An 18,003-nucleotide genomic window follows, 5' to 3' on the forward strand; every position below is an offset into this window, starting at 1 on the left:
AAAAGGACTACATGAGGCGAACTGTTAAACCCGACACCAGCTCCCATAAACTGGTAACGCACTAGTGACGCTGACAGGAATAGGTGGTCATCCATTTTTGGGCTACTGAATCATTCACAAGCTAATTTTCTCTGGATTTTTCTCATTGAGGAAGTGTACTCATAAGCTTTTTTTTTTTTTTTTTTGGGGGGGGGGGCGTGGAACGGGGCATTTTGTTCTGAAAAACCACACTCTTTGCTATTTCGGGTTTTGTGGCTTGTCCTCTTTAGACACACTGGGTGTTTCAGGATTTTACATCCCTCCTGTTTGCCTCCCCCCACCCCAAAAACACCTTTTTTCTTTTCTTTTTTTTTTTTAGGATGACTGTTGAATATCTGATGCGCAAAATGGCCCTTGAAGTGATTCTACTAAAAATGCAAGTTCTGTGAGGCACGAAGACTACTGTCAGTTCCTAACAGTCATTCAGATACTTCCCGAACCCAGTTTCGCAAGTCACACTGAACACTGCCCTCTGCACCTTTCTTAATGACACCGATTCTCTCATTTGTGCTTCAGTAGGGCTTAAAGGCTTTCCACAGTCGAGGTTCAAGCCCTTGAGGGCAGCAACCGCGCGCGCTCCTGCATGGAACACTAGTATCCGTCCCAAAATCGTGAAAAAAGATTTAGTTACTATTTAGTTGATTATCAATCTAGGTCAGATTCCGGTACAGGATTTAGAAGTTATGTACAAAATAAAAGGGCTCAGTTCAAAATTACGATCTACACCGAAGACACGTATAGCTGAAATGAAAAGTCTTTGATCTTTGCTCTAACCAGCGGACAGCTTTGATTCATTTCGTATCAGGGTTGTAAACCTCACTCTCCTCCAAAAGTCCAGAATGACTCGTGACTAAAAATCAGTCATTTTAATGTTAAATAACTTAAGGACCTACTAAAATACCTCATCTTGAAACAGATCAATTTGACTTCCTCTTATTCTTTTTCAAGCTTCTGTTCCACTGCCGTTTCGTATAACTATCGTGAAACAGGTAATTCTTTCAGTTCAAGTTTTCTTCACAGGAATACAAAAAGAGTGCAAATAAAACGGGCAAATGATTCTTTTAAAAGTATTTAAAAATATTAACTTGTGCAAACACTTAACTTACGTTACAGAGGTCTCTGCCAGACTCTTTCAAGACAACATGGGAATTGCACAGAATTAGGAAGCCTTCTTTCAAAAATCAAGAGAATTGCAACCAATCAAAAACTGAACAGGACAAAGAACCACGGCCAATTTACGCTTAGGAGATTGTTTTTCTGGGGCAGGATTTCTTCACTGATGTCTATTTTGGTGTCATCTGATCGCACTCCGTGCCTAGTAATTTTTTTTAAAGCGGAAACCATCAGTTTTCAGGGGTATCTACATGGGTTTTGTTATTTTGTTGTTTGTTTTTTCACAAAGGAGTTCTGGTTGCGAAACATTTCTTATCCGTTTCAGGTGCTGAAAAGCTGGTTTACAAAAAGAAACAATTTAAAAGGTCGGTCACACATGGAGAGCCCAAAATCTCAGCTACAAAGGCACAACATACTTCTACAGAGTTCTAATCTTTCTACAGTAGCTGGTTATTAAGAACGAAAAAAAAAAAAAAAATTGCATTACCTCCACTGGTTACTTTCTGCTGTTGAACTCTACCCCAAACCATTTTTTAGTGTTAGATGTTGTAGCACAGTTTAACATTTTACTCTTTTTCACTTATCCTTGTCACTCCCACTCTCCCCCTTTTTCTTTCAACATCTGGAGTCTTGGTGTTAGATTTCAGGTACCTTTTGGGGATTGTCTGTCTTGGCTATATAGCAGCAGGCAAAGCCGCATCATTTGACAGTAAAAATAGCATAAAACTGTCTTTTTATGGACAATACATATTGCACAGCAACAGCTTCAGACAGATCCTAAAACGTGTCAGTGTTGTGGAGGTACAGTGTAATTTTAAAATATATACTAGTTCGAAAACAAAAATAAATTGCCCAACCACACAAGCATGTTCCACGGGATGTGGAACCTTCTCCTAAACGTAGAACAGTAAATGAGAGCGTGGAAGAGCAGAAGCAGTATCGGCACAATTAGATGCACAAGATCAGAAGGGCAAAACAGTCTGGATGACTGTGCCCTCCATATCATCTTAGTGTGCAGTGCTACTGACTGGCCAGAGACTTTCAGCATTCCTCTGGTGAGGCGGGGCCTTTATTGTCAAAATAACTTTGCAATTTTATCCACAACACCCAGCACATTTTCGTAATACCTCTCGCTTCAGAAGCGTCTGGAAGAGATTCACCAGCCAGTTCTGCTGGTTTACCCCAAATTCATAGCTCCTTCTGTTCTTCCAAGAAGGCACCTATGGGTCCCGTGCAGGAACCAAAGCTGAGGTCACCGCCTGCTATCAACCGCCTGGCTGTATTTGATTCCTGCTAGGAAAGGACCGAGCAAAACGCACTCTCCACACTCGCCAGGACTGACCCACTCTCTGTTTCAGTGTATGCTGCGGGAGCCAAAAAAGCCTCCCAGTCCATCCTCAGTCATTTCTCTAGGAGCCTGAAAAGCACGAGGGAGGCCAGTAAGCAGAACCAAGTCCTTCCTGAGCCAGCAAGCAGTCTGGTTGAAACCTGACACGTTTCACCAGCTCTTAGCACACACGCATCCCAGCAAAACGTGCTCAGCACCATGTGAAAACACTTCTGCACCTCTTTTTCTGTGCAACTCTTCACAGAAAAATCACTTCAGAAAACTGCACCAGGGTTGTTACCTTGTCAGAGAGAAAATGCGCGATAGCGCCAGAAGGTACTACGAATGCACCCCCCACCTAACCTGTCCCGAGACAGCTACACTCCAATCAATTTCTGCTTCGGAGGATAAAGTTTTGAAAGACATAGGCACACTCGTTAGACTGAAATACCTTTGGAGTCTCAGGAAGGTTCAAGCGTTGTCTTTTCTCCTTTAGTCGTCTCAACACACTGTCCATGGTTTCTTCTACCGAGGGAGCTGGTTCAATGCTTGCTGCCTCCTGTGCCCCAGCCTCTTTAGAGATCCCAGTGCTTTCACAACGATCATTTCTTTGGGGTGCTCTAGAGGTGGAGTTCTGCTCTTCTGACATTCTGAGTTTCAGCTCTAAAAGATAAATTATTTGGCAAGTGAACACTTGAGAAGTATTTGCAAAAACGTTTCCTCGGACAGTGTAAGAAAAATACATCCACGCTTCTTGCACTGAATTATCATACCACGACTGTTTAGGAAGGTAACTCTGCTTCACTTCAACATGTAACATCTGAAGTGATGTGCCAAGCTGTGCTGCAGAGCCTGCCGTGCTGGCTGCCAGCCCGATGGAGTGGGGCACAGCTATGTACTGCAGGTTTGAATAATCAGCCTTGCTCTTCACTAGCACGAGCCAAACCATAGCCCTTCCTTCCCAGAGGCTGCTTTGCCATCTCGGCCAGGCCACCATTGCCAGCAGCTCTGTCTCTCCAGGGAGCTGGCCCTGACATGGAGGATCACCCACTTAGTTTAAATAATTTCCCTTGACAGAACAGCACCGGAGCAACCCAGCACAAGGCAGAGAAGTCCTAGCATCTCCCAGCTTCCCAGCAGTCAGCAGCCCACCCGGATGCAAGAAAGCACAGACAGGCATCTTAGCTTGACACCAAGCCAAAGGCTCTGGAGCTTTAGGGAGCTGCACAGAGCAACGAGGACGTTGAATTAAGGTCTGAATTAGCTCCGTAAAACCAGGATTTGTTCCTAGCCCATGACTGACTGGAGAAGGACCTTGGGCAGGGCAGCAGATCACTAGCTCCAAACATGTTAGATTTTTTGAAATCTGTGCAGAAACAGCAATATACTTTTTAGCTGAGATGGACTAGGGATACACGCCAGGTTTGCATGCCAAAGTAGTAACTTTTCTTAAACTAACAGAGCTAGAAAGGATGGACAGGCCTTAGGGACTTGAAGAAGGACCTCCAAGCGCCTGAAAGCGTTCTTCTATTTCAGTCATACCTGTCTAGTGGATGTCACGGATCTGTCCTCACTTGAAATCAGTGTCATTATTCAGGATAACAAAATCAAGGGTGTTCACAGGACCGAGGCATTTTGGGTATGAAGGTGAATTTGATCTATGAAAACCAAATCAACTGGATTGCTGGAGCTACGCTGGAGTTGGAGTTTCAATTTTCAGAAAGCTAAAATATGTACTTAGGCCATTTCCCCCACAGTTGCCCTTCCTGGATTTATAACATAAGGTTCATCGGGGGGCGGGGGGGCAGGGACGGACAGAGGAATCTAGAAATTATGCAGCCTAGTACAGTAGTGAAGGAGGGTTTTCCAGAAGACGTGAACTAACTGAAAGACGAGTTTCTAATTCCTTCATTTACTGCAATCACACCCTCTGTATCTTCATTCTTGACTACATGCCAAACAGGCATAAAGCATGATACTATGATTTAATTAGTAGTGAGGATCTACTTATAAAGGAAAAAAAAAGATATAGATAATTTATAAATAGCCCTAAAAAAAAATCGATCGGTCCTGGCTACATTCTCCCCAGGGGCAAACATGTGATATACCCATAGATGTTAATGGAGCTGTGCGCCTTCAAAGCCAAGTCCAGGGCAAAATGTGACCCTCAAGACCACATCTAGAATCGTAAAAATGGATTTTTCTCTGATAAATTAAAGGCTTAAGAGATCTATTAACACCAGTGCTAAAAAAACTTTTGCTGCTACTTTTGTAGTATCACAAGGAAGCTTTTAACTTTACTTTAACTAGTTCAGTATCTTGCATTAATTCCACTGACCGTGGAACAGCATACAGACACTCAGAAAAATACAAAAAAAAAAAAAAAAAACCCACAGTGCCTTTTGGATGAGTGTTGATGTTTATGAGGGGAAGAAGTGTATTCTCCCATTTCCCTTTTTAGCCTTATTACAAGGGTTGAACTGGCTTACTTCCACCCCTGCTATCAGGAATCAAGCTAAGTCCCATCATTTCCTGTCTCTGTTGTCATTAAAAGACCTAACACCATGCACTAGTGAAAAATAAGCAGAGGAATAAGAATGGAAGCCAAACTCTCAAATATTGCAAGTGCATTCACACTGCTTTCAAATACTGCCTATATTATGAAAGTTCCTGCTGAGCAATAAAATGACATGACATGCTATTACGTACCTTTGAGCTGCTTACGACCTTTAGCCAAATCATTCATCCATTTCAGGACTTCGGGATTGGAAGTCTTGTCACCGTGCGAGGGCTGAACGTAAAGAAAAAGAGGGAAGAAAAGGAATCGATGATGATACTATTATTTTTCTTGTACATATCAAATTTGAGAGGCTTAATTTTATTCAAGGGCAGGGAGACAGGCTTTAAGTGTAGCGGGTTTATTTCACACACAAGCCTTACAGCATCACGCTTTGAATTTCTTCAAGGCGGAGCAAGAGGCCTGGAGACAGTCCACTCAGTAAAGCAGCGTATGTATTTTAAATATGCAACGTTACAGAATACAGGCAGCACAAAGACAGTTACAGTGAACGACTCTTCTTGCCTTGGTAATTATAAAAACGATGAGTCCGGTAGGCATCTATTCAAAGAGCAGCTACGCAAAAGCTAAGTGGCATTACGAAACAGCATTTACTGTTTCCATCCAGATCCTTTGTCTCATTTAGGAGAATTCAGACAGAACTCCCCCTCTCACCCAGCCAGGGGAAGGGCGAGGTGACGGCAGCCCCGCACGGCCTTCGTGGCGAGTCGGGAACACGCTCGTGCCCGCCCGCTCCCATCTTCTTCCCCCCAGAGCCCTGCAGGGCATGCCCCGCCACGCGCCTCCAAGCCCCAGGAGCCAGCGTGGCCGTCCTCGCGGAGCAGCCTGCGGGGACCTGCCAGGCAGCGCCGGCCGCGGTGATGGGCTGGGTCAGAGACCCGGGCCCAGGCAAGTAATGACCTGTGCCCCCGTAGCACGACCAAAAAGGCCCATCGTTCGTTCCAACTGCATGACATCACAGATGTCACACAGAGCACTGGGCTTCATCATGCTACTCGTTTGTCAGGACTTCTCTCTCCCCACCGTGGGGTGCTACACGGATCTGAGCATTTTTGCCGTGACCCTATTTAAGTCCTTGACTAATTGGGTAAGCAATCTCAACAACTTCAAAAGGACTGATCACATACCTAAAGTTAGCCACATTCCTAAGTGAGTTGCAGGATGGTAACTGAAGCGCTCTGTCCCTTGCAGGATAAGCCCTTACTGCTTTAAAGCAGCGATTCTCTTGGAAAGTAATACTTTAAAACATTTCAAACCAGCTGCTTAACTAATGAAGTGAGAAAAATCCTGTGCAACGATATGACTTCAAAAACCACAAACAACAAAACCTTCATATATCAGTTCCTTCTTTACACATACAAATTTCAACAATTTTAATCAATTTACACTAGAACGTCAAAACTCAGATATTTTAAATGACAGCTGCTTTGCAAAACTCAACCTCTGAAATAATGTCTTTTCCAGTCACAGGGTGATGACCGTTTAAGTATGAAATTTTGTTCCCAAGAGTGCATCACGACCATAGGGCAGGTCACAGAAGGGTATTCAGATTTTCCGTCACTGATGAGATTATGAGGTAATAGGCAATTGGCTCCGTTTTCATTTCAATGCATTCATAACATATCATGAACACTCTATTGCCTATTGCACATATCCTTAGCACCGTAGATGTTTTGGTCTGTCTCTACTGCCCAGTTCACCTTACCTAGACTAGCTTAATTATGAGCAATGCTCTTGCATCCATTGCACAGACCACACAGCTGGTCTCAAATACGAGGATCCCACCCCAGCAAGACATCGAAACCCTCATTTCCGTCTTGACTATCAGTTTCTGTTGAGCACTATGGCTTGGAGCTTTACAGGACTCTGTCTGAATAAAGGAACCTGCACAGCAGAACAAACTTTCCAAGCAAATGACTTTGTCTACAAAGTAAGGAAGTAGCTTATCCTATTTTAAGTAATTGTGATTCACAGACTTGTCAGCTATGCTTAACTGATTCACACTTCTCATACATCTAGAAGATGGTTATTTTGCAAGAGACGATGGTGATCCAAGGAAGACGCAAATTAGAGCCTTAGGACTACTGAATACACTGAAAGATAATAAAGCACGTTCTCTCACTGATCACTTTCCTATATCATTTTATCTATAGTACCCTTTTCCTACTGCTTTGCAGAAGTTCAGATACACTCAGAGTCTCGCCTCCCCTTTGTCGTACTTCTCCTTATCTTTTCGATGGTATGTTATCTTACCAGGTATTTTCTCTCTTGTTCAAACTTTTCTTCATACTTCCTAATTTTTCTCTTGAGACTCTGAAGATGCTTGGTAAGTTGTGCTACTGTCTGCGGTTCTTTGCACTCCTCACAGTTACATCTAGAAGAACTTCTTGGCCTGCAAAAACCGAAAGCATGATTATCTGTATCAAAGGACTGGCTATAAGGCTCTGTGTCTTGTTTCAATTCTTGTTGACAATTTAGTTTCGAGGTTTTTTTACAGTTACAAACCAATAGGTCTGATGATTATTTATATGCAGTGCACTGAGCTATGCATATATGCTTTTAAAGGGTGGTTTCTGACTGAAACGCTCCCCTTGGTTTTAGGAGATGACATAGGGACTGTTCTTATGTTCTGCGACTCTTTCATATGTAGTGAATAACTCAGGCAATAATTTTATTACAGTTGCACATTTTAATATTAGACCTCCAACAACAACCCTTTCTATTTTACGTTCCCTCGTCAGAGCAATTACTACTAACCACTAAAACTGTCATTTAAACTGTCATTAATAAGTGTAATCAACAAAGACGTCAGACAACGGTGTACTCCGTTATTCTGAAAAATACTAGGTCCTATTTCTCTCGCACTGCAAATTAACCATGTCAAAATGCGCTATAATACGAAAGTTTCTTATTTATGACATAACAGCGACTGAAAAACGTTAACGAGTCCAGGTCTTGGCTTGTACAAAAATAATTTGAAAGTACATAAGAACTAAAACAGATTTTTCTTACATCATGAAAGGCTGAGCACTTGGTGGAGAAGGGGCAGACTCTGTGTCTAGATTAAATCTCTGGCTTTGGCTAAATATAGAGCAGCGTGGTGACAAGAGGGGATTGTCTCCATCAGTAATATGATACAGCAGTCGACTGGTCCCTAGGGAGCGATGCTCTTGCGGGCTGTTGTCCACGTCACTCTGCCAGTCTCTTTGGGCTGGTACAGGCTCTAGAATAAAAACACAAACCAATATGGCATTGAAGGTCATTCACAAGACATTTAGCTACATAGATAACAAACAACCTATACATACACAAGCATTCAAAGCAAACACAGCAAGCTGTTTAGCAATGTAGCACATGCAGCTTGGAACATAATCCTCCTTTTCTGAGGATCAGAAAATGGAAAAGACAGTTACTGGCCTAACATAAAGTATCTCGAATTCCACGGTAGAAAGTGGGTGTTCTTGTAAACTATGAAGTATTATTTAAAGATGGGGAGTTTCCCAGAACAGCAGCATAGTTAGGTTTTCATAAGATCTATTTGCTTTCAAAAGCCACATTCCTAAGACAGAAGATGAGTGTACACAACAAGTTTCATTCCCCGCCTCAGCATTCAACTCCTTTGGTCAAGGAAAAGGTAGAACAAAAATACAGTCTGTCCTGATGCTAAGAACCTCCGATGTTGCTTGCAGTGACCTGCAGAAAGCGTTCAAGCTTTGAAGTAACATATATACGGGTTTAAACAACACAAGATACGAAAATATACAAACAGTGACATTCAAGGTAGTTATTCCAAGTAGTGTACAGTGACTGCTGCCCCAAAGACTGCTGCTTATGATACTATGTTAGTATTGTCTCTGAAAATAAATGGAAACCTAGCCACAACTCCTTTAATTAATCAAATGGCAAAATCTGTTTTAAAGAGGTCGTCAAGCTACAAGCTAGAACGAATTTTTCTGGTCTAAAAAACTAAGAATTGGTGAATCTTATCAGACGGATTCCATTCATGAATAACATGGAAAATAACGGGCACATTACTAAGCCTGCCTCCAGAGGATACCAGGCGTTTATCTTGCCTTCACTGTACCTGGGTATACTAAGAGAAGAACCATTAACTTCTCCCTCACCCTCAGTGGGTGAAACAGGTGAGGATGACCCAGCCTAGTTGATATTTTTGCTATCAGATGGTTGTGCTTTAAAGCAGGTTATACTTTTAGGGAGAAATCCCACATTCTCATACAAAGCTTTCCTCCAAAAATAGAAAATGTATGTTGTTAAAGCAAAGAACGCACCGTCTCAGATCCCGCTACATCCGTTCCCATAGTACGTTATGTCCTGTCCTGTATATGTGCTGTATACCATTCATTCTAATATGTTTCACTGATATTTTTTTTTCACTTGGGAGAAGTCTAAAACTGGCCAGAAAAAAAAACTGCACAGAAAAACAACTGTACATGGTTTAGTCCTCAGAAGAGCAGGCAGATCTAGAAAAATTCTTTTGCCTCCGCTTTTCATTTTCACCTTTCTATATAGGATATGGTATTCCTTGATGAGTGGGTATCTCCCGTCGTATTTTAATGGAACTTTTTACCGCATGTTATTTAACTTCTGCACGATATGTACTGAAGCTAGCAGCTCCTATCGCTAGACTGAAACAGCGGGGACAAACGGGTTCTAAATGGTATGCCTCATAGAAAGCAACTGTTGACTTCAAAAATAATAGTTACAATGGCCTAAAATATTATTTTATCATGTACTACCCAATTGTTCTTGCTTTGCAGACGAGAAAAATCCAATTGTATGTTGTCATACAGATTAGTCCAAGTCATCCATAATCTAGCACATGGTTTTTGTAGCTCTGATAAGTTAATTCACTTTGATAGCTCCATCAATTACAATTACATTAAGCATTTTCACAACCAGACGATAGAGTTGATTATTAATTCTAACCTAGCATCTTTCCTCTAAATACTTCCTACTTTGTAGGTCAAATTCTCTTCTCTGAGATACTAGACCAATGCCCCAACTTCTAAGTTGTATATGAGATTCCAATCCTCCCAGATGCAGAAAGAAATTAGGACAAATGAGTCTCCCAGGAAGGGTCCCAACCCTAACACAGACGCGTTAATTACTAGCTGTTGTCCAGAAGCAGCCAGCAAATGGTTCCATCCCTCTGAGTCATTTATGCGGCCCCATTACTACAAAGCGCGAGCATCTCAGGACGATGACAAGTTATAACCAGCCCCGTTTCTAATTACAGTTCAAGGCCATCGTCCCTATTCCAGCCCCGCACAGACCCTTAACAAGACACTAAGCATCAGCCTATGAGTAGCCCCGGCACTGACCAAACGCCTTCCTGTGTTTGTGTGCCTGATACAACTTTAACATCAGCTTTTGCCAAAACCAGGAACTAAACCCACCTTTAACCAAACCAGTCAATTGTCTCTTGGCCTGCATCTACTCCATCTCATCTACTCAGTCCAGCTCAGCGCAGAAAAGAGCTCATCATACAACGCAGAGCCAAGATCTAGTATCTTAGAATATGCGGTATGCTTCATGATGTGGACTTTGATCTTACGGCCAAACAGGTACAAGTCTGTACGCCTGCATGTGATATTCTTTAGTTTAAGTAAAATAATAACATGCCATAGTCTACTGCATATGAAAAACAGTATGCAGGTATAATGTGTTGATCTCTCACCCCATGCTGCTACGTCTGTTGAATGCCAGTATCAGGACTTTTTAATTTAAGACATTTAAAATGTTTTGTAGATAAAAGTTCAGCTGCGCACAGCTTTAGCCACATGTTTGATGTAAACTAATTTGAAAGTTATAAAAATGATTTATGCGGAGTCCTTTTCTTTTTTTCCCTTTAAAAACCTACCTTAATATCTCCCTTGCAATTCTTTATGGTCTCATTTGGCCAGCTCTCATTCAAGTTTTTTCATATGCAAATATAAACTGGAAATTGCTGACTCTTCTCAGAGGTAAGAATTAATGGTGATCCCTAAAAATTGAAGTTTTATGTACTCTGCCATTTTACTAAACTGTTCTAGCTTCCTTTGCTATACGTATAATTTTTACATTTTTGTTGACTGGGATGTGAAACAACAGAAATTAAGAGAGTCTGCACAGTCATGTTTGTATTAGACATTTCTGTACAACATAAATATTTCTCTTTTTTCATCAGGTAATATCCAGACTCACTGAGCAAAGGCTAATAATAACTAAAGATGTAGTATATATGTCACATCCTTTAAAAATTCTGTTCCTGAATTGGTACAAATCAGCGGACTTTATCTAAGTTTCAGCGGGAATAGCCACTAGCCCCACATGACTACTGTATCTACACTGAATGTATCAGAAATCTCAGTCGTAATTTCAGAGACAGATGCAGGACTAGCTCTATTCATGCAAAATAGCGAGTTATTTTAAAAAGGGACAAAGCAGGATTTAGCATGACAAGAGAATACATTAAAATCCACTACAGAGGTAAGCTTTTCCTAAAGCACAGGTTACAGCTGATTCGAGTGAGGGAGCATGCTCTGAACTGCGCAAGAGAAATGCTGTATCATCCAGCATATGCCTGTGGCAATGGAGACAGGCAAACAGGAGCTAGCGAGGGCATCTGAAGAAGAGGACAGCTAACAGTCAAACAGAATTGAAATTACAAGAGAATTCAAATTCAAACAGAATCAAATTACAAGAGAAAAAATAATCAAAGGAAACCTATTATGAACCAGCCTAACAATGAATTATGAAACTAGCAGAACAAAATAGTTTGGAAGACTACTGGAAGACGAGGGAAAACACACCCTGCCATACGGAAAAGAGGCAGTGCACGTTTTGGATGAGCTACAAAACGTCTACGTCCGCGCAGCCCAGACATGGGTTCTCTCCCTGCCTCAGAGCCACACCGAGGGACCAGCACCAGTGCAAATCCCACATCCGTACCGGAGAGCTAGTAAGGTATTTACCTAGCTGAGCTAAAGCATCCATTCTTTTTTTTTTTTTTTTTTTTTTTAAACTAAAATACTCAAAAGCTGAAACAATAGAGCACTTAGCATTCTTTGCATTCTTTCATCTTTATTGCAGTTTAGATTCCACTTCCCTTAACGGTGCAATCCCACACTCAAACTTTAAAGTGTCTTAAATAGAATAATATAATTTGTGCTTCTTTTTAGGTAAATAATTTGCTGCTGCTTATGAAAATTCTGGGCAAACAGCTTCTGAGATAAGTTCTTCTGAAACCAGCTTTCATTCAGAAATGCAAAGTGCATTGCAAAACTGGGATTACTGACCTATCTGCCTTAACGTGGACCATGTACGATCTCAAATTGAAGTATCTGTGTATTCTTGTCACCTGTCTGTGAGATGTATTAGTCATATTGCCTTTGACCTATTTTTCACGAACCGTGACTCCTCTTCCACTGAGCCTCACGATTCTGCCAACCCTGTGACTAAAAGATACGAACTGACAAAAAATAACGCTGAGCCTCAGGGGCTACATATTTGCAAGTACTGGTTTTCATACTGGGGGAGGAGGGAAAGATAGCACACCGCAGTTTGCCCAGATGGGTAATAACACAGATTCATGAATGACTAAAATCAACATGCTGTAAAACTCACCTTCGCTATCTCTCTGCTGATGCATTAAATTAAAATCAATAATAGGAGAAATGAAGTGATATTGCTCTGACAAAAAAAATGACAAAAATAGAATTACATGATATGGCAGATGATCTCACACAATACAGATGTAACAGACACAGGAAATAAAGAGCCTAACTTTACTTAAACAAAAGAACAGACTAAAACTGAAAATAAAGGAATCGAGGCTCTTAAAACCTGTCTGAAAAGCAAGACTCCCTCTCAGGAAAGAGGGCTGTTGCCATTCACTTCCAGTCTTATTAACAGGTATCACCCCTTTTACGCTACACAGCCTTTGCTTCAGGAAATGGTGCCTTGCATTAGCTCTGCACTGTTTTCCAGAGGACTGCAAATCTGAGATTAAGCTGCAAGTCACACGGCTATTTTGCAATTGCAAACGAGAACACATCATGACACGATCACTTACCTCCACAACTGCCCCCATCAGTTTGCACGCCGGTCTGGACTGCTGAAGGGGCTGGGTCCTTGGATGCCGGCAGCTGCGGAGCTCCTTCCTGGGTTGTCAGAAATGCAGAGCACAGATCGGTTTCAAGGGCTTGTAGCTTCAACAAAGAATTCTGCAGGCAAAAGCAGAACATTGGGCTAGGGAGAGAACAACAAAATACAGCCAGAGCACCTCAACTCATGGAGCCCATCAGCGCTGCCTGCAAAGGGGTGTTCCACCAACAGCTCCCGACAGGATACGCAAGGGAACAAATGTGCATTATTCCAGGAGTTTCTTCATTTCTTCCGGTTATTTAAGTCCTAATTTAAATAGATTGTTCATGACACGTGGGGAAGATGAGCTCGTCGGCAAAAGACAATTTATCCTAGGAAGCCAAACTGCAATGGTGTCTGTTTTCTTGGTCTTGAAGCGATACGCTAAGCAAGTACTTCATTCATTGTGCTGACATCACCATCTGATGACATTATGTCCCTCCCCATTCACCATTCATAAAAACCCCAAATCTCCCTCTCCAGCCTATTGTGCAGCACACAGCAGTGAACAAAGAGTTACTGAGAACACCGTGTCCCACAGGATTCTTGGAAAAGATACGTGTTAATTGGCTTTTTTAGAGATACTTCTTTATGTGGACGTTGCTTTCACGTAGGCTGCTGCCGCTTCTACAAGGCAACCAGCTCATTTCCTATCCGCTGCAAAGGCAAAACAAACAGATCATGGTCACTTGCTGCAGACAAATCAATGAGGACAAGGCTAGTTATCTACAACATCACTTCCAGCTACCCCGTCATGCTTGGTCCATTTCTCATTTTAATCTTTAATGCTGCATGCAATATTCAGCTGCATAATCTGACACAAGCATCTTGCTGTGATGCAAATACTGCGTACACCTTAATCACCATCTGACTAGGCGACATGAGTCACTACTGATACCCCATTCGTTCAGTTCCCCTTTCTCAAAGGGGAACACAGCTTGCTACATAAAACAAAAACACAAAGGCTGTCTTAATAATCACACAGCTGGCACACAGAGAATATACCTAAAACGTTAAGGCACTCAAAGGTACCCGTCTCCAAGGAATGCTTCCTGAAAAAAAACATCTGAGTTGCACCAGGAATTTTTCCCTCAACTTCACAGCCTCGAAAGCACCTTTCCCCACTCCGTAAGAGACCTGAGACCAATCTAGCAATTTGCTTAATGGAACAATGAATTTATTAGAATAATTCCCCTTGTGTAACAACGTATCAGTTATGCACTGAGTAGTTTTAATATGTCAGTGCTTTACTTTTAGTGTTAATACAGTCGTTTTATAAACCCAAGGATGCTAGTATTTTTAGTTAAAAAGGACTTTGGCTTAGAACAGCAGGGAAGGTTCTTGGCCTTGATCCTTTCATTCCCATTACAGAATTCGGGCAATGAAAAGGGAGCGAAAACTAGCTCTTTCCAGGAGACACCTCAAAAGAGGGAAGTTTCTAAGGCACAAAGTTTCCTTAACCAGAGGCCATAAAGATGCCAAAACTAGATCTTGTAACCCTCTAGGTACTCTGTGCTGTCAGAAGCGCTGCAAAACCCGTATTTACCTCCACAAAGCAGTTTAGACTACAGCTGAACACGTGGGCTCTAGCCTAAGCCTACGTTCAAAAAGGACGTCTGGGAACGCCTTCCTCCTCCTGGTCCGAGCGCGAGCCGGGCTCCAGGCCCTTCCTATCAGAAGTAGCTTAATATTAGAGATGTGTAAGCAAACAAACGGCTTGGGCGTTATACATTTATTTCAGAATTAAGTTCCTCTCATCTTTTGTCAAGATGTATCTTGATATCTTATCCATAACCATAATACCAGGAAAGAAGTGACTGCAAGATTGAGCACTGACCGAAATTAAGCGCCTGCATGGAATATTATTCTTTAAAAATACGGTATGACATAGAGCTGGTTTCTATGATCTGAGGCAGAAGACACTTTTACTATTCCCGTCATGATTAAGTATCCAGTAGAACATTGCATCTCTACCCTGTCTAGCAGAGCTCCTTGCCAGTGGCAAGTAGACTGACACAAGTATTTCAAGCGGTTGTTTTAAACCCGGTATTTGTGGCCTGCCAGTGATTTGTGTTTATACACCTTCATGATTTCTCTCTGCACTCCTCAGGATACTGAGATAAATGGATCTGTTTAAATACAGACCTGTACACTGGTCTGTAGGTTACGCTGGCAACCTACCGCCCTCTGGCCCAAAAGCAATTTATAAGGATAGTTCACCTAACTTGGCCAGCAGTTCCTCAGCTTCACATCTCAGTTTCTTCTGCAAGACTTTTGGGTGACTGGCATCTAGTCTGTGACTTACTAACGTATAATTTGTCTGCTTGGTCTAAAATTTTACGTACATTTACTTCAAACTGATCTAGCTGCTCCTTTGGCCTATCTGCTACACGGAGTGCATCAGGTGTGGAAATTTCTCCCACATGGCCTGTATCAGTAAAGACCAATACGATGAATTCATTGAGCCTCTCTGTTTACAGCGTTATCACCTGAGCGTCCCTTTTACACTTCAGCCAGCCAGCGGTCCCAGTGATACCCTACCTGGCCATCCTGCTTTTGATGCATTGACTGGACTTTTTACTATCAGCTTGCACATCTTTTACAAGGTACTCTCAAAGTCTCATTTAATCCTCTACTTAATTCTCGTCAGCCTACGCCAAAACCAACAAACTGTTCTTGCTTGTTCTTTGTTTCCGGAAGAAGCAGTTCTTCTACAGGACTTACTCAGATTAGAGGTAGACTGATGGAAACCATCTCATCTTCCACAGCTTTCAGGATGCAGCGACTTTTCCATTGCTAGTCGGCTAGAGCGTACTGGCTTAAAGGGGCACCCATGATATTCCTTTGGGAGGAGTTTTCAAGATATGACAGGCCTAATTTACTACTGTCTCACATCTCAGCTAGACCCAACGTTGCTGTGGAACTGTCGTAACCTAATGGCAGTGTTTACAGTCGCTAACGTCACCTAGTGAAAGATGACTGTATGAAGTTACGGGCTAGTGAGGACTCTGATCCCAGCACGGAACGTGCCATGAGAACTGCTGGTGGCAAATGCATTTCTACAGTTTGCAAGGGAGTCCCCTACGTCTCCTCCTACTGGCAAGGAGAACACAGGTGAATAACTGACAAAAGCAACTAACCTTCATAGCCTGTTACTTCTGCTAAGACAAAAAACTGTCTTTAAAAAAACGGACAAAAAATTCTCATTTCAAGAAAACACTCCCTTTGCATCACTGTTTTTTCATGACACATTAATATTTGTGGTAAGCTGAATATAAAAGCATTCACTCAGACTACACTGTTAAACATCAGCTGGTTTATATTCAGTTGCTTTAACTGATATTTTTCACCCATCTGTGAAAGGTGGGTGGATGGCAAATTTCCAGTCAGTACCAAACTCTAAAAAAATTCATATAATAATAATAATAATAATAATAGAACAACATTATATAATTTTGTCAATGTGTCTTTGACAGTGATTTGACGTAGGGAGAAAAAGAATATGTAACTTTGATCATTTTGATGTCACCAGGGAGATGATGAGTCTCGAGGATGCCATCAACCTCATCTTATTCCAAAAATACAGCTGAGTACTATGATACTGCAACAGCGCACGGTAAGTAAAAATCTACCACAGGCGTTTCTATGGGAACACATGTAAGCAGACATAGCATTAAGCAGAGGCCTACTAGCACACAGGGTTAGAGGCTCACAGGAAGCAGGAGCGTCCTGGTGAAAGGCAGAGGCAACGCTGCTCCCCGCCGTGCGCCCTGTGCGGAGGCGCTTGCTTGCAGCCAACTGTGGTGCCAGGGCAGCTGGGCAGACGCCGGGTCCCGCCAGCTGCCCCAGCGGGCGCAAAGGGAGCGGGCAGCCCAGCGCTGGGGCTCGGGGCGCTCCCCGGCGCTGCGCACACTCAGCAGGACACCTAATAGAGGGATGAACCAGCCAAATGCACCAGCTGTGCTACGTTAAACACTCTCATGGCCCAGACTCGGCCTCTGGACCTGGCCATCTCTGCTCTTGGCCACTTAGAAGAACACATGAGAAGCAAATACAAAAAGCAAAAACACATCAAGGGTGAGGAAAACGTTAGGCTATGATGGGTACCATCAAAACTTTTGATAAGCTCTCACGTGGAAAATCAGTATCACTCAAGTAATTTACGCTATGGCATATTATATCAGCTAATGATCTCATCTCTCATAATTCAGATTTGATGCTCATTCCACCTTCACTCTGGTGCCTAACACCACTGATTCTGATACAATAATCCCTGATTCATGCTAACACAAATAAAAGCAGAATCAGACCCGATAAATGAAAGCAGTACACTTCTCGAAAGGACACATGTAATTCCATATTTTTTAACTCACTTGGAGTTAAAATAAGATTTGGCCTAAGAGTACCTGAATAAAGATAGATCTTGAAGTATCTTTGGAAAAAAAGCCATATCGTCACCTCTCGAGAACAGTGTTTTGCAAGTTTTAAAAAGAAACAAAAAAGAAATTTGGTGGTCTTGGACAAGGGTTTTTCAGATCTTTGGTGTCCTCTTGAAGTTACTGACAATTCAAAGAGCTCGGGCTATTCCCACAGCCATTAGAAAAAGAAAAAAAAAAAAAACAATCCTGCATTAATCCACATCACAGATAATGGAAAAATAAAGACATTTCTAAGAAGTCTGAGGAAAATTTAAAAACAGGTGGGTGTGGCATTTCCTATTTTTAATTTTGGCTGCAGCTTTTAAAAAACACAGACATTAAAGAACAATACTCTTGCCTGCCGGAGAACACGCAATGGATTG

The 18,003-nt window shown here is 42.1% G+C and overlaps 1 protein-coding gene across 1 annotated transcript in view; it reads right to left on the reverse strand.

The window, feature by feature from the left end:
- The window catches only part of FAM13C (family with sequence similarity 13 member C), a 138,832-nt gene that overhangs the window by 12,160 nt on the left and 108,669 nt on the right, over positions 1 to 18,003 (reverse strand). Inside the window, exons 12-17 of the mRNA XM_068950728.1 lie at positions 13,132 to 13,282; positions 12,684 to 12,749; positions 8,070 to 8,280; positions 7,311 to 7,449; positions 5,189 to 5,270; positions 2,931 to 3,142 (exon numbers count right to left, since the gene is read on the reverse strand). Of these exons, the coding sequence (XP_068806829.1) occupies positions 2,931 to 3,142; positions 5,189 to 5,270; positions 7,311 to 7,449; positions 8,070 to 8,280; positions 12,684 to 12,749; positions 13,132 to 13,282 (861 nt within the window). The remainder of the gene's footprint in view (positions 1 to 2,930; positions 3,143 to 5,188; positions 5,271 to 7,310; positions 7,450 to 8,069; positions 8,281 to 12,683; positions 12,750 to 13,131; positions 13,283 to 18,003) is intronic.

The sequence above is a fragment of the Struthio camelus genome, chromosome 7 (genome assembly GCF_040807025.1).
Source record: "Struthio camelus isolate bStrCam1 chromosome 7, bStrCam1.hap1, whole genome shotgun sequence".
Taxonomy (NCBI): domain Eukaryota; kingdom Metazoa; phylum Chordata; class Aves; order Struthioniformes; family Struthionidae; genus Struthio; species Struthio camelus.